Source organism: Hyperoodon ampullatus, assembly GCF_949752795.1.
Source record: "Hyperoodon ampullatus genome assembly, chromosome: 1".
Lineage (NCBI taxonomy): Eukaryota > Metazoa > Chordata > Mammalia > Artiodactyla > Ziphiidae > Hyperoodon > Hyperoodon ampullatus.
In genome coordinates, this window is record NC_136914.1 from 85,255,133 (window position 1) to 85,281,166 (window position 26,034).

Below are 26,034 nucleotides of genomic sequence, written 5' to 3' on the forward strand. Positions count from 1 at the left end.
GTTTTAGGTTGCTTTCACATTTTACATAGTTATCCAGTGTTGTTTTGAACCCCTTTCGATTCACCTTTATTTCTCTATGGTAAGTAGTGGAAACAAGAATTGCTGGGCTATTGGACATACACATGTTAAGTACTTCTTTGTCATTGTCAGGTTGTGCCCTCTAGACTGGCTTATTATATTCCCTTGCTAATGATTATTTACCTTCTTTTCTCCATAGGCCTTACTAGCATTGGGCATCAGTAAGTCTGTTCAAACACCAGATCCTACTCATCCGTAAGGACGTTGTCTTTATTTTGTTTTCATTTGTTTTGGCAGCAAGTAGTTGAATTATAGAAATCTCTTGCAGTTTATAGACCTGCAGTTTTGTGTTAAAGATTTGGTCATTTCTTCTGCTGTTGTATCTAAAATGCAGGACTCAACCTCTGTGTCAAAGTAAATTCAAGATAAAATTTGAAAATGAGGTTCAAATTATTTTTATGCTTTGTAACATAGCAAAGAGATCCTGTCCTCTTTGTATTTGATAGTTAATAACAAAGCACGTGTTTTCATCTTAGAGTTCTGTTTTATTTGGTCAAAGCAGATATATATATTTCACATTTGGACTAATAGGCCACTCAATCTAAAATTTTAGTGATAATTTTATTAAATTCATGCTTAATGTATTTTAATCCCCCTGTTGTGATTTGGAAATAGGATTCTATTAATATTTCAAAATTACTTATTTGTAAAATGAGTATGCTCTTTAGGATATATTATTTTGAATTATATTAGTTATTTGATACAAAGACTTTTTTTTTGTTGCTTCTACTAACATAAGCAGGTGAAATTTTTTTTTTTTTTTGCGGTACGCGGGCCTCTCTGCTGTGGCCTCTCCCGCCGCGGAGCACAGGCTCCGGACGCGCAGGCTCAGCGGCCATGGCTCACAGGCCCAGCCGCTCCGCAGCATGTGGGATCCTCCTGGACCGGGGCACGAGCCCACGTCCCCTGCATCGGCAGGCGGACTCCCAACCACTGCGCCACCAGGGAAGCCCCAGGTGAAATTTTTGAATTCCACGTGTATTATTTTTTTTTAACAAGCTTCAGTAGTAGAATTTGAGCAGCCAAATTTGCCTTAAGGCAAAAAAAAAAATACACTTTTATTTCCATAAAGGAATCTGCCTCTGTGCTTTATATAAATGCCTTTCTTTACTTGTTTTCTTATAAATAATAGCATATTATTGAATATCCTATAACTATCAGTAAGCTCGTACAGAGAACAGCTAGCTTTCTAGTCTGCTAATTACACATGATTATATAGTATTTTACTATGTCAAGAAAAAAAATTTTTTTCCTGACCAGTTTTATATACCAAAAATTTAAAAACAGGGTAAAATTTAAAAGTTTTAGGTTGTAAAGATTTCTTCTTAAGATATTTTCAACAATCTGCTTTAGTACTGCCCAATAGAATTTTCTACAATAATAGAAATATTTATTTATATCTGTTCATTGTGATAGTCACTAGCTGCATGTGGCTATTGAGCACTTGAAATGTGGCTAGTGCGACTGAAGAACTGTATTAAAATTGTATCTAGTTTTAATTAATTTAAATTTAAATAGTCTTATGTAGCTAGCGACTTACATTGGACAGTGCAGATCTACATAGTTAAAAATTTTAGGGACTTCCCTGGTGGCACAGTGGTTAAGACTCTACGGGCTCCCAATGCAAGGGGCCTGGGTTTGATCCCTGGCCCAATACTAGATCCCACATGCATGCCACAGCTAGGAGCTTGCATGCCGCAACTAAGACCCAACGCAACCCCCCCAAAAAAAAAATTTTAATAAGAATCTCCAAATTCCTTGAAAACACATAAAATGAAAATAATGCCATTTAATTTAGATCTTAATTTACCTTAACTAAAATAAATAAATATATCTCCTTTCTTACTTTGGGGGGGAAACTTTAGAAGAATATAAATTGTTCTAAATCAAGCTGATAGAACACCATCACATCAATAAATTGATAATTTCCTATGGCAAGATTACATATTTGCAAAAAGAATTCAAAGAGCAATTTTAATTCAGAACTCTTGTTTAAATTTGCATCTGCTAGAAGGGTGCCATAGAATTTGGGTTTGGGAGTAAATTTCCCAGAAAATATTTTTATTAATGAATGATTCTTTTCCTCCTGTAGTATCCCATATTTTTAAATTTCTTATTACTCAGTATTTTATTGGTACATACAGTAATACAGAATAATGCACACATTGACCAAAAGACTTTCAAAAAAACCTGAGATTTAACAAAAAAATTACCATAAAAACACCCAGAAAACTGAAGCTCTTAGTCTTTTAATGATAGTAATTAGTGGCACTTCCCTGGCGGTCCAGTGGTTAAGACTCCGCACTTGCACTGCAGGGGACGTGGGTTGGATCTCTGGTCTGGGAACTAAGATCCCACATGCTGCCCTGTGCAGCCAAAAAAAAAAAGATAGTAGTTAGTTACTGTGTTACACTATACAGAAACAGCAAAATGCATTAAATTATAAGTAATATAAATTGTAGGAAATATAAATTATAAAAGACAAATATTCAATTAGAAGCTGCATTACAAGGAAATATAAATGTTACCATCTTTATTAAACATATGAATGCATTTAAAAAATAAATTTTGCCTGCATTTGTGTTACATAAAAGTAAAGTTGCTCTAGTAAATCAAAGCAAATTATATGAAAGAGGGCTTCCCTGGTGGCGCAGTGGTTGAGAGTCTGCCTGCCGATGCAGGGGACACGGGTTTGTGCCCCGGTCCCGGAAGATCCCACATGCCGCGGAGCAGCTGGGCCCGTGAGCCATGGCCGCTGAGCCTGCGTGTCCGGAGCCTGTGCTCCGCAACGCGAGAGGCCACAACAGTGAGAGGCCCGCGTACCGCAAAAAAAAAAAAATTATATGAAAGAGGGATTAGAAAATACCTGAATTAAATCATATTCACTCTCTTTTTATATAGTTTTCAAAGATCTTGCAGTTTTTTCCACTTTATATATTGATTTTCTGATTAGATTTGAGTTTGGCACTTAAATTTTACTTAAATATAAAATCATAACATAATGATGTTATAAGAAGTTTTTTTTTTCATTGACCTATTAGACATATTTTGCGAGGAAATCATTTGTATTTCTTGTAAACTATATTATCTTTTTTTTTCAGGTATGGATTTTCAAATATGCGCTATATTGCTTCACTAATTAGTGGTGTTGGTATTTTCATGATGGGTGCAGGATTATCTTGGTACCATGGAGTCATGGGATTGCTTAATCCTCAACCAATAGAATCTCTTCTATGGGTAATCTTCTCCCCTCCTCCCCCCTCAGTTTTGACGTAATATGAAATAGTGATTAAGTACAGTAGAATGCTTTTGTCATATTGATGTTAAAGAATGGGACTAAATATACCTTCTTGACTGTAATATAGGGTTATGTATCTGTAGTTGTGTTTTTTAGAATGTGACTGGACATGACCTCTAAATCCATATGATTCAGTGATGTTGAGCAAGAGTATCTCTGTAGGTACAGTTGTTAAACATTTCGTCCTTGGTTAAAATTTTGGGCAATTCTGTTAATTTCTGCTGTTACTTTTGAAAAGCAAGAAGACCTCTGTTCACTTTTAGTCCCAAGAATAAATGTCCTATCAGTAGTTAAAAATAACCATTCCTTTGTAACAGTCATATGTTAGAATTTTATTTAAAGTTAAACTTTCTCCTTTCCCTCATTCTGGTAGGAAGCCTACATTGAGAGAATTGGAGTATGGTTCCCTTCTGTATTTTTTCACTTAAGGGCTTCTCTTTTCTCCTACTCCATAGGTTGCCTCTGGCAGCACTGAAGGTAGCCATAGGGGACAGAAAGGTACTACTTTACTGGCACCAACGTCATCTTGCACTGGTTTCCACTGGCCTTTGTAGATACTTAAAGCTGTCTTTTTTTTTTTTTTTTTTTTTTTTTTTTGCGGTGCGCGGGCTTCTCAACTGTTGTGGCCTCTCCCGTTGCGGAGCACAGGCTCCGGACGCACAGGCTCAGCGGCCACGGCTCACGGGCCCAGCCGCTCGGCGGCATGTGGGATCTTCCCGGACCGGGACACGAACCTGGGTCCCCTGCATCAGCAGGCGGACTCTCAATCACTGTGCCACCAGGGAAGCCCTAAAGCTGTCTTCTTTTCCTCTCGTGGGAACTTCTTGGAGATTACTTACTCTGCTTGGCAGCTCTGATTGTAGCTCCCTTGACAAGTGCAGATTGGGCATGTGGCACCCCTGTCAGCTTCTGTATCTCACAGTGTAGTTCCAGACTATTTTTGCTGATGTTGCCAGTAAGATTCAGTGGAAAGAGCCTAGAATTGAGTTAGGAAAACCTGTATTCTAGTTCTTATTCCGATGCCATTTCTATTTACTCAAGCAAACCACACAGCCTTGGAAATCTCAGTTTCCTTAACAGAATTAGAAGAGTGTTGGACTGGGTTCAAAATTTTTAAAACTCTGTTTCAGGGAAGCCTAGGGTTCCGAAAAGGTAATATTGAAAATTCTATAGATGTTTGATTTGAATTTCACTTAAAATTTTTAAAAATTTGTGTTAATTCTTTCTATATATCTTGGATTAAAGCTATTCTTGGTATCTTTATCTAATTCAAGAGTGTCTGGGATTGTAAGGAAAGTGGTGTTATCTTCCTCCCCCAAATTGTTTACCTTTTATAACTGCTTATCTTTCTGAATGGGGACTGAGGAAGGATTCTCTTGGTGCTGGGCAAACAAACAAAATCGAAAGTTACTGGGTATGGTTGTGTGTCTTACTGCATCTGGTATCCACAACCCTAGATTTCAAATGCTTGTGTTCATTTTGAAGTTCAAAATTTTTTTTTTTACTAATTAAGTAATTCTTTTATATCATGAATTTAACTTTAGTTATGGTATAACATTCTACTCTGGGGGGGTGCGTGTGTGTATTAGTTTTTCAAGTATTAAAAAATGAGATGGCCATCAAATTTTTAACTTTTAATTGTTTCTTATGAAGATACCATCTATCTCATTGTCCTCATTGGAGCTGTTTCCCATCAAAATCCTTATCTGGCTAGGATTTGAATTTATGTGTCCATCTTTTAAACATTAAGTTTATGCATGAACTGTTGTAATTCTTTAGTGAGATATCAACTTATGCTTTATTTTTATATTTCCTAGGCATATTGTATTTTAGCAGGATCATTAGTATCTGAAGGAGGTATGTATTGTCACAGAATCGTTTTATTCTTTACTTAGTAATATATATTCAGCAGTCTATTTTTATAGATTGCTAAATTCTCTTGATTAAAGAAAGCTGTGGAAATAGGAATATAAGTTTTATCCTCTTTGAGGGAAGAAATTCTTTGTATAATGTACTATGGTTGTTCCTATAAGATGGGGCAAGTTTGGAAAAGCTTTTTATTTTGTTCTTGAGTATCATATCATTTGAAATGGAGTATAAAAACATAACTATATACTGAGGTTTTTTTCTTTTTTTGGAAAGTAAAAAACATTTTTATTTTTTTATACAGCAGGTTCTTATTAGTTATCTATTTTATACATATTAGTGTATATATGTCAATCCTAATCTCCCAATTCATCACACCACCACCCCACCCCCTGCTCCCCCGTTTTGGTGTCCATACGTTTGTTCGCTACATCTGTCTCTCTATTTCTGCCTTGCAAACCTGGTCATCTGTACCATTTTTCTAGATTCCACATGTATGCGTTAATAAACGATATTTTTCTCTTTCTGACTTAACTTCACTCTGTATGACAGTCTCTAGGTCCGTGGAGTATAAAAACATAACTAACTATATACTGAGTTTTTAAAAATCAAGTTTTAGTAACGTTTATCAGGGAGGACTGTCTTTTTTGCAGTACAAATATTTTAATGTTTCTGAAAGTTTCAGCCACAGCAGTATTATGACAGAGAAGTGCTAATATCATGTATGAAACTGCCTAATTCACTGCTGTATTCATAGTATGTTTACTTCTAAAACATTGTCATTTTTTATGCATCATCCTTTCATCTTTGGCAGTCTTATAAAATGGTGATAGCACCACCTGCCTCAAGAGGTTGGGAGGATGAAAGTGATTATGCTTAGTGCGGTGCCTGCCAGCTAGTAGCTGTCTAATAAATTAAGGCTGTTGTGGTGGTAATGATATTTAAATTATTGTGGTTTAGAAATATGGGGTTCATTATATCATAATGATTAATTGGGGTCTTGATAATGACTGGTTTAATATAGAACTTTTCCTTATTGACAGCCCTTAGCATTAAAGTGTTGTGCCTATTTATTTACCTTTTGAGATGCCACCTTACAGTTTGGAGGCATGAAGTTTCTTCCTTGCTGATATGAATGCTTTTCTTTCAGCAACACTTCTTGTTGCTGTAAATGAGCTTCGTAGGAGTGCTCGGGCCAAAGGAATGTCACTTTACAAGTATGGTATGTATTTTAGAAACCTAGGTGTATTATTTCATCTTCTTTATTTCCTTAAAATTGCCTAGTGCTATTATTGCTTTGTTCCATATAGATGTGTACAAAATATATCTCAGTGTCTTCCCTATGTGGCTCTTACTTATATATCAGCTCTTTTAAAAAGAGAAATGTAGTGTAATTTGAACAGCAGTACTTTATATTTGGATTTAACTTATGTGAACTACAGTATTTCTGTGTATGCTTATTATAATAAACTTGAGAAAGTAATTTGACTTTAAATATCTGTTATTGTTAACATTTAAACCAAGAAATTATATTTATATTGAACAGGGTTTTAAAAATCAGGATCTCGTACATTTTTTAATCTTAATTTTTTTTTTTTTTTGGCTGCACTGCACGTCTTGAGGCATCTCAGTTCCCTGACCGGGGATTGAACCCTAGTCACAGCAGTGAAAGCCTGTAATCCTAACCACTAGGCCACTAGGGAACTCCTTCTTAATTTTACTTTTAATTTAATTAAATTAATAGATACTTATTAAATTGTTATCTGATAGTATCAAATTAAGATTTCAAAAGTTTCTTTTCTTGTCTCTACCCCAATGATTAAGTAATGGAAAGTCGTGATCCTAGTACAAATGTTATATTATTGGAGGATACTGCAGCAGTGTTGGGAGTGACAATAGCAGCCACTTGTATGGGCCTTACTTCTATAACAGGTAAATATTTCTCAAATTACAGGTGCTTTATTTGTGCTACTAAAATAATTCTCTAATATGTGGGAATTTTCCTTTATATCATTGAATAATTTTAAACCAATAGATTGTTAAATGAGAATTTCATACTAACCATTTGTTTGTATAAGACAAATAAGATGGTAAAAGTGTTCAGATTTTTGAATTTGAAATTTCTCTTAGTTAGAAATAAAGAAGGCTGCTAATAGAGCATTTCTGTAATGCTCTAAGCTTTTCTAGCTGTGACTTAATAAGTTACACAACTACGCAGAGCTTTAAGTTCTTTACCTATAAAGATATTAATAATATTTGTCCTAGTGACCTTACAGGTTTAAGATAATATATGAGAGAGAACTTTAATAAACTCTAAAGTTCAAAATAAATATACATTGTAACTCTTGTCTGTCTTTTTCTACTATTAGTACCAATAATAACTGCTGTTGCTTTCCTGTTTCCTTGATTCTTTAGTTGCTTCCATCCTCATTTTGGTAGCTAGATAAATGTTTTGAAGGCCAATACAGCACAGGCGGATATTATTTTTATTTTCTAAAACAAAGGAACTGGGCTTCCCTGGTGGTGCGGTGGTTGAGAGTCCGCCTGCCGATGCAGGGGACACGGGTTCTTGCCCCGGTCCGGGAAGATCCCATATGCCGCGGAGCGGCTAGGCCCGTGAGCCATGGCCGCTGAGCCTGCACGTCCGGAGCCTGTGCTCCGCAACGGGAGAGGCCACAACAGTGAGAGGCCCGCGTACCGCAAAAAAAAAAAAAAAAAAAAAAAACAACAAAAAAAAAACCAAAGGAACCATTTAGTATGAAAAGACTCAATTTCTGAGGTTGGAATTCTCTTCAAATGGTACTACCATTCTTACCTGTTTGTCCTAGCGTATTTTAAATAATTTTAGGTGATGAGCTTCCACAGTTCTGCAGTATTTCTTAAAATAGCCTGAAATATGAATAGGTCTTTTTCATTTTGAATGTATATTTTAAGACTAAACCAGCATTCTCTGATGTTCACTGTGATCCAAAATATTTCTAATTGTTTTGATTGTTTTTCTGGTTGACCTTACCATTTTAGACATTTTTTTAGACCTAAATTATTACTTAGCAAAATTTCAGGCTTAAGGAAAGTGTGACTTGATAGGTAAGTTGACTTTTAATAGATTTTTTTTTACATAGTATTATAAACCAGTCAAATCAAACTTATAAAAAGTTTTGTTTCAAGAAAGTTTCACATTAATTTTTATTTAATTATTTAAATTGTCATTTAAATTAAATAACATGCCAAGAAATAAATAAAATATTTTCCAGCTAATAATTCTGTGATTTCTGTAAGATTATTAATAGGTGTATATTTTAAAATAAAAATAATTAATTAAATTTGGATTTCTAAAGAGCAATATTTGATTTTGAACTCTATAATTACAAACTTGCTAGTGAATTATGTTTTACAAGTGGATATATATATATATATATATATATATATATATATATTTTTTTTTTTTTTTTTTTTTTTTTTTTTTTTTTTGCGGTATGCGGGCCTCTCACTGTTGTGGCCTCTCCCGTTGCGGAGCACAGGCTCCAGACGCGCAGGCCCAGTGGCCATGGCTTACAGGCCTAGCCGCTCTGCGGCATGTGGGATCTTCCGGAACCAGGGCACAAACCCATGTCCCCTGCATCGGCAGGCGGACTCTCAACCACTGCGCCACCACGGAAACCCAAGTCGATATATTTTTACACTTTAGTAATACAAAATAAGTCATTCAGTTTTAGTGTTATATTTTGACTAAATGTTAATAAAACTAATGTAAATTGAGCTTTTTTTTTTAGTAAAACAAATGTATATTTTATCAAGCATTAAGAGAGTTAAATTTAATATTGACATTTGATCTTTGGAATAAAAAGACTTTTCATTATAAAAGCCTTGTGTGTAAAATTGATTATAAAGATTTAAAATATAATATTTATTTATGTCTGTTATATAAATATTAACCTATGCATTCATAGATAATAAGTCAACTCTTCTGATTGGTTCTGGAAGAGAATAAAGCCCTAATAACCTAAGGCAAACTTTAGAATCAGAATCATCTGGCAGCATTGGGAAGGCACAGAACGCTAGACCCACACCCACCCCACCCCCAACCCCAGATTTCTGATGTAGAAGGTCTTGAGCGAGGCCTGAGAATTTGCATTACTACCGTGTTCTTGAGTGATGCTGATGCTGCTGGTCAAAGGACTGCACTTTGAGAACCACTGCTCTGAGGTAGCCATTAGAGGAAAGGAATTAACTTCCTTGGTTCAGTGAGATAAGAGTGCCTCATATAATTTTTTGTATGGCTTAGTTCTTTCACAGAATCTTTGTAAGAATAAGACACAAAAATGGTTATTTCTTTTAGCTTTTGATTTTACAATTATTTTGTCAACTTGGGATAGGAAAAGTGCTACTGATATATCAAAAAGAAATGGACTCTTTATTGTATTATTAGTATGTCTCTAATTTGAAAATGCTCTGAACCCTCACCATGTGACCAGGTGCAAGAAACAGATCATAAGTAATTCAACTGCATAGAATAGTAAAACTATTAGGAGAAAGTCATTAGAAATGGATTTCCAGTCCCTTGATTTACTAATTCTGGTTCTTTGCTCACTACACCTCATTGAAATAATAGAAAATGTTAATTTACTGACTTCTTTTGTGCTTTTATTTAGGCAATCCACTGTATGACAGCCTAGGTTCTTTGGGTGTGGGCACCTTATTAGGTGTGGTCTCAGCATTCCTCATCTACACTAACACGGAAGCACTCTTAGGGCGATCCATCCAGCCAGAACAAGTACAGCGGCTTACTGAACTCCTGGAGAACGACCCATCAGTAAGGTCAGCTTATTCCAGTGATGCTGTTAAGGTTTACAAAAATGTATTAAGAAATAGAAATGCTTGTTTTGTAAATACTTCCAGAAGAGGTTTTGAATTCCTAGCCTTTAGAACTTTTTAATCTTATTACTTTGCAGCATTGCAACCTTACAAGAAAGCAAGTGAAAGCATGTAAGAAACTCCCTAAGTTTCCTTTTAAATTCTGTATATCTTTAATTTTTAGAATAAGGGACAGTTAGATGATGTAATGGGAACAGAAGTTTGCAAAGTATTTGCCTCTTTAACGTGGAACCACTTATATGAAACCTTCATATTTATATTTGCCTTACATTTGTATTATAATTACAAATTGAATATATTAAACTTAAGATTTTTATTCATGGGGATATGATTACCAAATTGAATATAATTTATACTTTTTTGAAAATAGACTTCTTGTTTTAGATTATATTAAATGTTTTTTCCATATAATCTTTATCTTTAAATGATATAAAAATAAAGAATTGAAGAGTTAGGAGGTAATCAGAAGAGATGCAGAGTTCTAATAGGACTTTTTAGTGAATTTCAGCAGCAGTGTAGTTTCAGAATGAAGGGGAAGGAACAGTCCTTTAAAATCCTGCTTTTGTGGACTTCCCTGGCAGTCCAGCGGTTAAGACTTCACCCTGGTTGGGGAGCTAAGATCCCACATGCCTCGCAGTCAAAAAGCCAAAACATAAAACAGAGCAGTATTGTGACAAATTCAATAAAGACTTTAAAAATGGTCCACATCCAAAAAAAAAAAAATCCTGATTTTCTAGTACTTACCTACATACGCATACATTAAACTTTAAAATAAGAATGTATTTTTCTTAACTAAAATCTTTAAGTTAAATATTTTAAGAATGACCTCTTGGACTTCCCTGGTGGCACAGTGGTTAAGAATCCGCCTGCCAATGCAGGGGACACGGGTTTGAGCCCTGGTACAGGAAGATCCCACATGCCGCAGAGCAGCTAAGCACGTGAGCCACAACTACTGAGCCCACGTGCCACAACTACTGAAGACCATGCGCTTAGAGCCCTTGCTCTGCAACAAGAAAAGCCACCGCAATGGGAAGCACACGCACTGCAACGAAGAGTAGCCCCCATTCACCACAACTAGAGAAAGTCCGTGTGCAGCAAGGAAGACACAACACAGGCAAAAATAAATAATTAATTTTAAAAAATGACCTCTATATCTTCATCAGTAGAACAAATGAGTATGTGAGTAGTAGATTTATATTCTAAGCTCTATATGTTTACTCTTAAGAAGTAATTATCTACTGGATCAAGATTTGAAATTGAGCATTCTTAGAATCAGTATTAGGCTTAGTAACTTAATGTGAGATACTCCATATTAATATCCTTCCCTTGTGATGTCTTTGTCTGATTTTGTTATCAAGGTAATACTGACCTTATAGAATGAATTGGGAAATGTTTCCTCCTCTTCTGATTTTTTAGAAGAGTTTATAAAGAATTGTTATTATTTCTTCTTTAAATGTTTGGTAGAATTCAGCAGTGATGCCATCTGGACATGGGCTTTTCTGCATGGTTAGTTTTCTGATTACTCATTCTATCTCTTGTTACTAGTTTATTCAGCTTATCTATTTCTTCTTGTGTCGGTTTCAGTAGTTTGTATCTTTCTAGAAATTTGTCCATTACTTCTAAGTTATCTAATTTGTTGGTATACAGCTGTTCCTAGTATTCCTTTGTAATCCTCTTTATTCCTTTAGGTTTGGTACTAATGTCTCCTCTTTCATTTCTGATTCTGGTAATTTGAGTGTTCTTTCTTTTTTCTCTTGGTCAGTCCAGCTAAAGATTTGTCAATTTTCTTGGTCTTTTCAAAGAACTAGCTTTTGGTTTAATTGATTTTCTTTGTTTTTCTCTTCTCTGTTTCATGAGTTCCTGCTCTAATCTGTATTATTTCCTTTCTTCTGCTTGCTTTAGGTTTAGTTTGCTCTTTTTCTAGTGTCTTAAGATGGTAGGTTAAGTTTTTTATTTGATATCCATCTTCTTTTTTAATATAGGCTTTTACATTTATCAACATCCTTCTAAGCCCTGCTTTCACTGCATCCTGTAAATTTTAATATGCTGTGTCTTCATTTTCATTCACTTCAAAATATTTTCTAATTTCACTTTAGATTTCTTCTTTGGCCATTGGTTAATTAGGGGTGTGTTGTTTAATTCCACATATTTGTGAGTTTCTCAAATGTCTTTGTTACTTATTTCATTCCATTGTGGTTGCCGAACATTCTTTTTATTATTTCTGTCATTTTAAATTTACTGAGGTTTGTTTTATGGCTTAGCATATGATTTATCTTGGATAATGTTCCATGTGTACTTGAGAATAATGTATATTCTTCTGTTGTATGGAGCATTGTGTCTGTTAGATTTTATAGTGCTCACGTTTTCTAGTTCCCTATTGATCTTCTTGCCTAGTTGTTCCATCCATTATTGAAAGTAGGATGTTAAAGTCTCCTGCTGTTATTGTTGAATTGCCTATTTCTCCTTTCATTTCTGTCAGTTTTTGCTTCATGTATTTTGGTACCCATTTGCTAGGTATATGTGTGTTTATAATTTTGCATATATTGTTTATAATTAAAGTCTAAAAAAAGAACTGTAAATGGAAAGACTCACTGTGGCAAATTTGAAATTTTCTGGAATAGTGATGATCTGTAGATTAAATTGTTGGAAAAAATAAATGTTAGTATTCCAGAAAGTTCATACAGTTTTTTAATCAGTGTATTAGTTATCTATATTGCTCTGTGACAAATTACCCCAAAACTTTGTGATTTAAAACAACATTTATTACCTCGCAACCTCTGTGGGTCAGGAATCTGGGCACGGTTTACCTAGGTCTCTACCTTAGGGTTTCTCATAGACTGCAGTCAAGGTGTTGGCTGGGACTATAGTCATCTCCTGGGGAAGGATCAGCTTCTAAGGTTTCTCATGTAATTATCAACAGGATTTAGTTCCTTGCCATATGGGACTGTCCAACATGGTAGCTTGCTTAATCAAAGTATGCAGATTGAGAAGACAATAGATATTGAGTGTGAACACGATAAAAGTCACAGGTTCGTCATCTAATCTTGGAAATAACATCTCATCATTTTGCCATGTTCTGTTGGTTAGGAGCAAATCGCTAAGTCTAGCCCACAGTTGAAGGAGAGAGGGTTGCACAAGGGCCTGAACACAGGAGGGGGTTGGGGGGGGTCATTGGGAACCATGATAGAAGCTGCCTATCACAGTTTTCTGTCTGCAGTTATGTGTAAGAACATAAGGAAGAAGTATATCAGAACATTTTTATTAACTGCTAATTAAGTATTAGTCAAATCATGAGTATTTTAAATCTTTTGTTAAGACTGAGTTAGATATGGTTTTTTTATTTTTTTATTTATTTATTTTTTTGCGATACGCGGGCTTCTCACTTTTGTGGCCTCTCCCGTTGCGGAGCCCAGGCTCTGGATGCGCAGGCTCAGCGGCCATGGCTCACAGGCCCAGCTGCTCCGCGGCATGTGGGATCTTCCCGGACCGGGGCACGAACCCGTGTCCCCTGCATCGGCAGGCGGATTCTCAACCACTGCGCCACCAGGGAAGCCCTAGATATGGTTTTTTTAAATGAATAAATTATATAACCTCTTACCAATCTGGACAAGTTCTTTTTCAGTCTGGGCATACATAACTTTATAAATATAAAATCATTAATTCTTATTTTCATCTATACTTCTTTATTCATATAGATAAAGAATTTTAGACTCAGTATTTAGTAACTTGCTTAAGATCTCTCAGAAATTAGAGTCAGATGTTTTAAGAGTACTTGGATTCTCACTTAAGCTTGTTTTCCCGGTAGGATATCTATGTCCTCAGAATTCAGAGTGTTTATAATTTTCTTATGTATCCTCTAAAGAAAAGATATTATAATGATTACTCTAGAAAGAAAGGAATTTCTCAGTAGTTTTCTGGAGAAAATTGATTCCTGAGGATTAGGGCAGGAGGTATGGAAAAGCAATTATGCTTGAGTGTCTGCTTCCTTTCTGGAAGGCAGAATGGTATAATGGAAAGACCAGTAGGTTTGGGTATCTAAAGATCTGGGGGTGAGTCCTGGCTCTCCTGTTGCCTAGATGAGTTACCTTAGACAGGTCTCTTATGCCCCTCTGGGATTGTTTTATCTGTAAAGTAAAGATGCCATCTTAATCTACTTCATGAATGTTTTTGATTAAATGCCTGCTGTGTAATTGGTAGCATATTAAACATTTTATATATGTTGGTTCATTATTCCCCACATCAGTCCCATTAGGTAGTTATTATTAACCTCATGCTAATGGAGTACTTCACAGAGTTGTATGAAGACTTTTAAAGAAGCTATTGAAAAAAGGAAAAAGGGATTATAAGATAAAATGACAACATTGTAGAAAAGCAATTTAGAGTTGATTTTTTAATCCACAAACTGTGTAGTCCATATATATACAAATTACCATAAAATAGTATTTATTGTTTACACCTTCGTATGGCATTATGCAAAAAGAGCTAAATGAACATTTGTTTGGAAAATGATAGGTGGTGCTTAATGGCGAACACTCTGAAAGCCATCTTAGTCCATTTTTCATCACTGGTAGTAAAAAACAAGAATTCTAGACTTTTTGCCATTAAAATGTATGTCTGTGTATATAAATTTGTATGTATTGTTATTGGTTGCAGGGCAATTCATGACGTTAAAGCCACAGATCTAGGATTAGGGAAAGTAAGATTTAAGGCAGAAGTAGATTTCGATGGACGAGTTGTTACGAGATCATATTTGGAAAAACAAGATTTTGACCAAATGCTACAAGTAAGTTAAAGTGTTTATTGATTTCTTCTTATTTAGCCAAGGGTTATAAAAATTACTTCCTAAGTAAATAAAATAAAACTTTTTCTTTTATAAGTCTTAAAAGTCACTTCAGGTTTCAGCTGGTTCAGAGGAGACAGTAGAAGAGGTAACTTATTATTAAAGTGCTTGTTGTGTGCCAGGCGTTTCATATATGTTACTTTATTTACTGTCAACAACCTGTGAGGTAAAGAAATAATATTTTCATTTTTATATATAGGCCAGTTCAGGCACAGAAAGATTAAGTAACTTGCCTAAAATTGCAGAGCCATCATATGGAATCAGATGTGAATTCAGATCTCTCTGACTCCAGAATCCATTCTTTTTTTATTAAGAGTACTTTAAAAGAAAATTTATACAGGATAATATAATGAACAGAGCAGAGGCTACCACTTGCCTTTGTCGAATATTAACATTTTACTGTACTGTACTTGCTTAAGATCTTAAAAAAGAAAGAAATCATTACAAAAATATTACAGTCCTTGTTTTCTCCTTATAGATCCCATTCTCTTTTCTCCATCCCCGGAACTCACAATTATCTTGAATTTAGTACCTGTCATTTCCATTCAGTTTTTTATACTTTTCAACATATTTTTCTTAGCGTAATATGTAACATTTTAGATGTTTAAAAATTGGTATAAATTGTATCATATCATATGGTTTCCTCTATAATTTGCTAAACAGCATGTTTTTGAGATTCCTCCTCTGTGTTAATATATATACCTCTAATTAATTTACTTGCTATTTAATAGTCCATCTTACTAATATGCTGCAGTTTGCTTATCCAGTCCCTACTTCATGGACAATTATATTGTTTCAAGTGTTAAACTATTGGAAACAGTGCCACAGTGGCATTCTTATACATGTTTCCTTGTTTGCATGGGCAAGAATTTCTTTAGGGCATTACATAGCTAGATTTAAAGCATAGGTGGGCCATTGGATGAACATATCTTCAACTTCCTTAGATATTGGCAAATTGTTCTCCAAAGTGTGTCAATTTAACTCCCACCATCAATGTATCAAAGTTTCTGTTGCTTCACATTTTCGCTAGATTGTATTGACGGAGTTTTGAAATTTTTATCATTATGATAGATATGAAATAGTATCCTGTTGATTTAATTTATATTTCCCTGGTAGTAGTGAGGTTAATAAACATAGAAATTTATTGACCATTGGGATTTCCTGTACTTGCTTCTTTGTTCGTTTAATTTCTGTTATTCTGACAGATTTATAAATGTTTTATTTTTAATATGCTGGGTACTAATCTTTCCTCAGTTGTGTATATGCAGATAACTTTCTAGTTTATAATTTATCATTACACTTTGTTGTTGTACAGAAGACTTAATGTAGTTTTTAATTTTATGTCAAATTTGTAATCTTTTTCTCTATGCTTTTTATTATCTTTCTTGAGGAATCCTTCTGTATCCCATTATCATAAAAATATTCTGTTTTTCTTCTAAAAATTTTAAGGTTTGTTTTTTACCCTTAGGTTTTCAATCCACTTAGAATTACTTGTTTAATGGTCTGAGGTAGGGATTTAGTATTTTCTTCCTATAAAAAAATAACTTCCCCAGCACTATTTACTGATTAGTCTGTTCTTTTCCTACTGATTTTGCAGTGCTACCTCTGTAGACCATTGTACTCAATTTTTTCTCAAATTGAGTTTTTTTTTTTGAAATATGTGGTCCATTGCCTATGGCTTGAAAGTTTTTCATTTTTCATTAAACTTAACGGTGTTGGTTATAATTTTTAAAAGAAATTATCAGTGTACCACTATGACTTTTTTAAGAATCTGTTTCATTTTTCTGCTATCATTTTCTTTATAGGAAATTCAAGAAGTGAAGACTCCTGAAGAACTAGAGACCTTTATGCTTAAACATGGAGAAAATATTATTGATACTTTAGGAGCTGAAGTAGATAGACTTGAGAAGGAACTGAAAGTAAGATATATTCATAATAATAATATAATACAGTGTCAGCTACTTTTTGAGTACTTATCTGTGTCAGACACTATGCTAATTGCATCAGTTGTATACTTTTATTTTCTAAGTAACCCCGTAATGTATCAGTAGTTATGGGCAAGAAAATGATGGGGTTAGAGAAGTTGGATAATATACTCAAGGTAGTATAGGACTTGGGATTTGAACCTTTGCTGTTCAATTTCAAATTCCATACTTTTAACCACTATTCTATACTGCTTGCTTAGTTTCTAAAGTAATCAACGTTTTTCTCCTTGTTTGTTTGTCTTTAAATAAGAAGCATTTCTAACGTTTCTAGAGAAAGGTAAAAGGGAAACTTTAGACTCTGTTCTAAAGTTAAAAAAGAGTGTGGGGCTTCCCTGGTGGCGCAGTGGTTGCGAGTCTGTCTGCCAATGCAGGGGACGCGGGTTCGTGCCCCGGTCCGGGAAGATCCCACATGCCGCGCAGCGGCTGGGCCCGTGAGCCGTGGCCGCTGAGCCTGCGCATCCGGAGCCTGTGCTCCACAACAGGAGAGGCCACAACGGTGAGAGGCCCGCGTACGGCAAAAAAAAAAAAAAAAAAAAAAGAGTGTGACCTTAAACATATACATACATACTTCTTTAGCCCGTCTGACATTATTTTATACTTTCTGTTTGTTTCTGTTCAGTTGGAGATCATTACAACCTGTTGGTTTTTTACTGAAATATTATCTAACCAGACTGCCTTTAAAAAAGTGTCAGTGCTCTCAAATTGTCATTTATTGACATTTGAATTCTAATTGTTTGCAATGAAGAAAACTTGTAAATGATCTTTAACGGTTATAACTTCTGTTGAAGGCAATGTATTTTCTTTAGCTCATGTTGATTTTTGTTTAGTTTTGTTAAAAATTGAAGAGAAAGACAAAAATTGAAGGGAAACATTTCTATCACTGTTTTACTATCTTTTAGAATCTAGATATGTGATTGGATTAATAGAAGCACTTCAAAAAAGATGATTTTGTTAATATTATAGTTCATGAGCTTATCAGGCATGATTTTCAGAATTTCTAGATGAACAATTCTCAAATATTTTGATATTAGGATTCTTAAAAATTATTGAGGACTCAGAGGTTTTTTTTAGTTATATTTATTTATATTTACCAAATTATTAATTAAAATTGAGAAATTTAAAAATATTTATTCATTTAGAAAACATAATAAACGTATTTCATGTTAATATAAATAACAGTTTGAAGGGAAGTAACTATAATTTCCAAAATGAAATAAATAGAAGAATGGTATTGTTTTACATTTTTACAAAAACCTAAGAGCTAGATTCCCATTTGTGCTTCTGCGTTCAGTCTATTACCATACATTATTTTGGTTGAAGAATATGAAGAAAAAGGAGGAGCCTTTTTAAGTATTCTTATAGTCTTTCCAGATACTTGGTATTCTCTTTTAATATTACACCAAAACCTGACAACCGGTAACCTCTTAAAGCATAGTTGTGCTGTGAAATCTGAAACCATATCGATGAACTTTTTATATACTGTTTGTTAAGTTAGGGGGCACAGTCCAGAAGACCACCTTCATTTCTAACACCAGTTGCAAAGTTCAGGTGGTTCCTAAGACCACCCTCAGGTTTGATAATTCGCTAGGAGGACTCACAGAACTCACTGAATGGTTTATTACAGTGAAAGGATACAGATTAAAACTAGCCAAAGGAAGAGATGCATAGGGCAGAGTTCCAAACCTGGAGTTTCACTTGTCCTCTCCCCATGGAGTCATGGACGGTATTATTTTCCTGACAGTGGTGTGTGACAGTTTGCATGGAGTATTGCCAACCACAGAAGCTCAACCGAGCCTTGGTGTCCAGAAATGTTTTTGGGGCTCTGTAGTTGACTGCTTGAGTGGATGACCTTTCATCTCCAGCCCCTCTCAGGAAGAGCCGACACCTTTAGTTTCCACCTGCTTCTGGAGGTAGAGCAGATACTGTGTGGACAAAGATAAACAAAGACATAATTATCAGGCGGAATATTCCAAGGACCTAGAGATTACCTCCCAATAGCCAAGAGCAAAGGCCAGACCTCTCTTTGAGTATGATTAGCACTCTCCTATACACTATTATATTAAAATCTGTTGGTCTGTCTTTATACTCTGATTGAATCTTTTTTTTTTTTAACATCTTTAGTGTCTGAATCTTTTTAACCCATGCTCGATTCTTTAACATTATGAATTGGTCATTTGGAAAATACTGGCTCACTGAATTTATGCACATCATGCAAATGTTGATACATTTCTAAGTATTGGGAAGCTGTCAGGCTCATGGTGGTGGATATGAGTTTTTCAATATTCTAATTTTGACTTGAAAGCTTGCATTTTATTATTAGCAACAAATACTGTTGTTTTCCTTGAAGTAGTAGACTCATTTTGTTTATTTCTTAAGAAGATGCCTGCCAAATACCCAAATTTGAATAACCATAGTTTGTTAGTTACTCTTTCAAGTAAAAAGGGTGTTGAGATAAAAACCGTCTGATTGAGCTCATTCAAGCAATCACAGGGATGCTTTTCCTTGTGACAACATCAGACTTCAGCGTGAAGCACAACTTCCCATTTTGTCACCGAATATTTTTTTAAAGTGTATTCAGGGGTTGAGGTTTAATAAACCAATACTTTTTACTACTTCGTGAAGGACATTTTAAAGTGAAACTGGCTTTAAAAAAAAACCAAAAAACTGGGTGGCAATAAAGGAACACAATGACTACCAGTATGATTTGGTGCAAGTTGCCTTGAGTTGTGTGAAGGTGCCAGCAGTTTTATCCATGCCATCAGAGGAAATGTCAGCATAGTAAAAAAGGCAAAAAACATCTTACTGTAATTATGAAAATAGTTTTGACCTCGGAGTCCCCCCGAAAATGTCTCAGTAACCCAGTAATCCTTGAACCACGCTTTGAATACCATTGTTCTGAATAAAATGTGAGATGATTATTTTTTTGCAGGGTGATTGGAGAATGAATAAATGTTGCACTTCCATTCTATCTGTTTTTATTTCCCTGGCAAGGAAAATAATGGACTTTTAAAACTAACTATTTTGGCTTTACTCTTTAATAGAAACAGTGTCAGAAGCCGATTTAAGAATAACAAGTTGGCCATTCTTTTTTTTTTTTTTTTTTTTTTTTTTTGCATTACGTGGGCTTCTCACTGCTGTGGCCTCTCCCGTTGCGGAGCACAGGCTCTGGACGCGCAGGCCCAGCAGCCATGGCTCACGGGCCTAGCCGCTCCGCGGCATGTGGGATCCTCCCAGACCGGGGCACGAACCCGTGTCCCCTGCATCGACAGGCGGACTCTCAACCACTGCGCCACCAGGGAAGCCCCAAGTTGGCCATTCTTAATTGTATTTACTCTTATCACAATCAGATATGCTTATTATTTTTTAAGCTAATTTTGTGCTTTAACTAGAAGCTATTAAATCATTAATAGACTGAATTATCTCGTGTTTTTGAATTATATAAGCTTTCAAACCAAGAAGCCACATTTTGCCTACACTTTCAGGTGGGAACGTCCCTAAGGTGGTAATAAGGTATAATTAATCTCAAGTGAAAAGAAAGTTCTTCATAGTTAAGGTACCAGACCAAGAGAATGCATGAAAATAAGCTGATTTTCTTTTGAAAACAAAAACTTTGTACATTGGTATTTTCGCTCCTTTTTAGTATCTAAGCATAGTTGCCTTCTAAGTTTAAATTTTAATAATTATTGAATTACTTTGGAAGGTCACACTCAGTGATAAAATTCTGCAGCATTATAGCCATCTCTTTGAGTAAATGCCATTGATCTAAGGTATTAGAACAGGCGATATTTTTGGCTTGAAGTCTGTAACTTACATAGTACTATGTTAAGATGTTACAAATAATAGAGGCTAATTTATAAAGTCCCGTATTATAATGTGAAATACATCTTGTTCTTATTTTGAAATTGTTTGAATTGTTAACATAGATTTTTGTTGTTGTTGTTTTACCTCTATATTCAATCAGTAGATAGACCCTTGTCCTATATCTCCATGAAGTTTCTTTGTTTGGGGGGAAATAATTATATTGGAAATTAATTCAGTGGGAAGATGCCATAGCAAATTTCTAATAAATTCCAGTTAAATGCTCTGCCCTTTACTATGTCTTTTGCATCTCTAATTACATCCTCCTGTAGTATTTTCTTTACTTGAGTCTACAGCATTGTAAAATAAATTATGTAATTTGGTTTTTATCTCTGCATAATATGAGTGTTGGAACAAAATCTGTGATGTGTAAAATATTCCAATTCGCATTGAACAGTGCCTGGGACATAATAGACCAATAAGTATTTGGTGAAAAAATGAATGAAAATTATAAGTTGGACCCGATTATTGATTTTCAGTTCTATTTAACAATTATATGTTCATGAATATATGAATATGTTAATTTCTACTATGCACGTGATATCTTGTTATGCACTAAACATTAAATTTTAAGGATATTAATCCTATTTCTTTTCTCATTCATTCAGCAAACACATTGTGTGTGTCTGCTTTGTAATGGACACATACATTTTAGGAATTTGGTTAATTTTCTCTCTGAAAACTTGATTTTAAAAAGCAGAGTAAATTAACTTTTTAGTTTCTTTTTCTTAGGATCAGATTTTTCTTAGTACACATTTGTTATATAGTGCTTTTTAGATTGAATAATTTTAAACTTTCCATGAACAGCTAAAATTTTTCAAGTCATATTGGGATGAGTAAGGGTTGATTGGAATGGGAAAATAAAATTCAGTTTCATTTATGTTTGAGGAAGTCTTTTTTATTCCATATTGAATTTAAGAAATTCTAGACACAGGGAATAGTTTAAGATAAAGAAAACATTGAGAACAAAAGTATCATCCGCCACCCCCTTGTGGGGTCCCTTTAAGATAAAGAAAACATTGAGAACAAAAGTATCATCCGCCACCCCCTTGTGGGGTCCCTGATCACTCTTACCTTAGGACCCAAGAGAAAAGCACCCCTAGGTACAGTTGACCAGCACTAGTTGTAAGGAAAATCCCAGTGCACACTAAACAGAATGAGCGCTCTAGCTGGAGCTACACTCCAGTATTATACCAGGTTTTTGTCTTTATATCTAAATTCATTTAATATGAATAATATGCAGATGTTCCTGGGATATTATATTTTAAGCTAGGAGTTATTAATCCTGACTGATTATTAGAATCCCTTAGAAGAGCTTTTTTCCCCTTGTTGATTTATTTATACGGTTTTTATCAAATAATACACACAGTTTACAAAATCAGACAGAACTGAAAAGCTTATACAAAAGTGTCACCTGCCTCGCCTTCCTCAATCGTTAGTTCTACATTTTAGAGATAACCATTTTTAATACTTTTAGTATTTCTTTTATATTTACTGCCGTATTTCTACGTAAGAATCTTACATTGCTCCTCCTGACTTAAACATTTCCTCTTAGGTAGGTATAGATTTAGTTATTTTATAAGTCTCTTCTGTCCTACAGTCTCACAATATCATTATATTCATTTTATTAAACTTTTAATTCCACCCCCACATTGTGTTAGATGTCCTTCCTTTATGTATCCATAGGGGAAAAAATCCCCTCAAATCTTTACTTTGCTCTGTAGTAGCAGATTATTACAATTGCCTGCTTACTTACCTGTATTTCCTCACTAGAGATAAGTTCATTCAAGGCAAGTGCTGTTTATTTCCTATTCATTGTTGTATACTTCAGTGCTTGGTACAGTGTAGGCATATAATAAAGATGTTTTTAGGGACTTCCCTGGTGGTCCATTGGCTAAGACTCTGCGCTCCCAATGCAGGGGGCCCAGGTTCGATCCCTGGTCAGGGAACTAGATCCCACATGCTGCAACTAAAGATCCCACACGTGGTAACAAAGATCCCACATGCTGCAACTAAGACCTGGAGCAGCCAAATAAAGAAAAATATTTTTTTAAAAATGTTTTTCATCGTTACTGAAATTCCTTAAGATTTTTCACAATCTGGCTTCTGCCTGTCTTTCCAGCCTCATTGCTTTTTGCAGCTTCTGTGCTAACTATACCATATTGCTAGTGCATACTTTCTAGGCTCTCTTGACTTTGCTCATGCTATTTCTTTTGTCTAGTCCCTTTTCATCATCTATCTGGAAAATTCACCGTATTCAAACCTTGTTTAGATACTATATCCTCCATGAATTCTTTCTGGATCTCATGAGCAAAAGTAATAGATCTCATGTTTTTGTTTCCAGAGTTATTTAGTACATTAAAATAGGAGCTTTGGGGTCTGGAGTCAGGCCTGGAATCTGTCCTGGCTCCATCACTTACTAGCTGTGTGACTTTGGACAGGTTAGTTAATTTCTTTAACCTTCATTTTTCTCATATGTAAAATGGAAATAATTGGGTTATTATGAGGATTTTAAAACACACACTTCCCGTGAAGCCCCTTATTATTAGCATAGTACTTGACACAAGAGTAACCGCTCAATATATGTTAACTGGTTATTATTAGCGATAATGCTTTTTTATTTTGGCTGTGCCAGGTCTTAGTTGTGGCAGGCAACCTCCTTAGTTGCGGCTCATGGGTTCCTTAGTTGTGGCATGCATGTGGGATCTAGTTCCCTGACCAGGGGTCGAACCCAGGCCCCCTGCAGTGGGAGCATGGAGTCTTTTAACTACTGGACCATCAGGGAAGTCCCTATTAGCTATAATGCTTTTGCTCGTAGAGGTTATTCATACACTTTTCTCTCTGGCTAAACTGAGTCCCTCAGGGTAAGGAGCAGAGTCTTATTTAATAATCACAGCTCTACTTTCTAGCACAGTGCTTAGATCAAGACTATATGGATTGTTACTAGAACATATATAATAAGTTAATATCAATTTAGTCTTTCGATTATTATTATTGCTTTGCAGTGATTTTCATCACAAATGAGCATATTTCCAGTGCTTTGCAGTGCTTGGCACATACTAGATTCTTAATCCATTATTGTATTAATGAACATATGGACAAAACTCAGGGAGGCTGGACTACTTACTATATATTTTATAGTGTATAACTGGTCTGTTCATCTATTGATCTTATGTTTTTCCCTCTGTAAATATTTCTCTTGCTAGTATGCTACAATGAAATAGTTTGACCAAATGTTTTCATTGGCTTTAGTGATCAAAAGGAATAAAAGGAAACAGAAAATTGTCTTTTGCTATTAATAATGTAGCGGTGATTTTTTTTCCTTCCAGAAACGAAATCCTGAAGTTCGACATGTAGATCTGGAGATATTATAGACTTGATGGAATGAATCACCTTGGAGGGAGCCTTGGAAACAAGTTTGCCAAGACTGCTTTCCCACGCTGAAGGAGTCAATGCCATTCAGAAGCCGTTTTTTTTTTTGTTTTTTTTTTTAAGATGGAGGAAATATTTATGTAAAGAGCAATTCAACAGTCCACAGAACTAAAACAACTTCTTACTTCTAAGAGTCATATTACAAGTTGAATCAATTTGGAAATCATGTTTTTATGTTTCAGCAGGAAACATTTTGGTTACCTAAATTGTTCATAATTTTTCATTTTAGCTGTCATTGTGTATTGTACCTTGCAATCATGTTTCCTTCAGATTGGTAAAAAATAAGCAGCATCTGTAAGATTATGATTTTTAATTTTGTTGCCAGTGAAGATTTCACTCCATCAAAACCTGTCAATCTTGAACATTCTGGCTAAATCTTGGTTTGCGGTTTTTAAAACAGTCACTCCATTTCAAAGTCTGTCTTTCCTTCTAGAATGTAGAAATTATTTTAACGTACCTTGTGTTTTTTGCCCTGAGCACTAAGAGGAACACTTTCCTAACCTAGTTATCCATAAATGTTCATTCCAGAAAGGGCGTTGTTACTGAATGGAAGGAAGAGATTTCAGTACACTCTTTTAGGTCATGCTACTTGCCATTTTGTAAAATTTCTTTTCTCTTCTTTGCTTTTTTTCCCTTATTTAGTTTAATTTTCCTAGTGATAGGAAATATAAAATAGCCCTAGATATTTCCATGGGCCAGTGTGCTGACTGGTTTTTTGTTTTTGTTTTGTAACTGGCTTCAGTCCCATAATGTGTACTTACTAGGAGATAATGCATTTATAAGCATTTTAACATTATGTAAAGTGGACTAGAAATATTTATAATTTCACAGGACAGCATTTTATTTTTAATTTATTTTAAAAGAGGCACTACTTGTGTAAATCTGAACTGTGGGATAGTTCTTGCTTTGAGAGATAGAGAAGTAAACCTCTTATGCGGAAACTTGTGGCCATGACTTTTGTATGATATAGACAGTAGTGTGTCTGTAACATGAGTTGCAGTTACAAATGGACATTTAGCATAATGTATGATTATAACATTATGTGATAAGTAGCTTTCTAATGATCATAAGGTATCAAGATGAAAAAACATGCAATTCAGTAATTGAAAATTTAGTGCAAAACTACAGATGTGTCTCCATTCATCAAAAGAATTCATATGCACTTTAAATTGTTCAGGTACCAGTGAGCATTGTCCATGCAAGAGTGGTAGCTGGGTGAATAATCTCTTTGCTGGGTGAGTGCTTAAGGACCTAGGTCAGTGTCTAAAAACTTACTTAGATTGAAGTTTATGAATTATAGCAAGTTATAATGCTGGAAACAAAAAATAAACATTTGGTTAAAGGGTTTGTAATAGTAATTTTTTGATTCAGAACTTACTTACTGAAAAATTGTGAAAATTTACATTGGTGTACACTTTTTACCACTACAAAACATTTTGTGTGCTGTACATTTTAAGTGAAATAACATTCCAATTTTATTTTTTAAGATATGAAATTGTTTTATACATATATATGTATATACACGCACACAATTTGTTCTTATGGTTTCAGATTCTTCACTCCTACTTTTTAAAAAACTTCTTTACCCCTTATAATTATACTTTCTGTGTCTTCCTCCTTCCCCTTTCCCACCTGCCATTTTGTTTATTCCATGTCAGTGTGCCATGTGGGAAGGTACCAAATTATATCCAATTTCCTCCTAGTAAAATTACTCTAAAAATTTTCACATAGTTAGACATTTAAAAAAAAAACTCAAAAGCTGATGTGCAGTAGTTATTCCAAATGGTAGATTTTTTTAAAGG

The 26,034-nt window shown here is 34.8% G+C and overlaps 1 protein-coding gene across 2 annotated transcripts in view; it reads left to right on the top strand.

Annotated features, from left to right (window-relative positions):
* Positions 1 to 25,718, top strand: part of SLC30A9 (solute carrier family 30 member 9) — a 71,407-nt gene extending 45,689 nt beyond the window's left edge. For both annotated transcript variants that reach the window (XM_079706053.1, XM_079706054.1), the window contains exons 10-18: positions 218 to 273; positions 3,180 to 3,315; positions 5,194 to 5,233; positions 6,393 to 6,464; positions 7,067 to 7,174; positions 9,895 to 10,060; positions 14,771 to 14,900; positions 16,763 to 16,876; positions 24,130 to 25,718. In XM_079706053.1, the coding sequence (XP_079562179.1) occupies positions 218 to 273; positions 3,180 to 3,315; positions 5,194 to 5,233; positions 6,393 to 6,464; positions 7,067 to 7,174; positions 9,895 to 10,060; positions 14,771 to 14,900; positions 16,763 to 16,876; positions 24,130 to 24,174 (867 nt within the window). In that variant the 3' untranslated portion in view covers positions 24,175 to 25,718. The remainder of the gene's footprint in view (positions 1 to 217; positions 274 to 3,179; positions 3,316 to 5,193; positions 5,234 to 6,392; positions 6,465 to 7,066; positions 7,175 to 9,894; positions 10,061 to 14,770; positions 14,901 to 16,762; positions 16,877 to 24,129) is intronic.
* Positions 25,719 to 26,034: the final 316 nt, after the last annotated feature.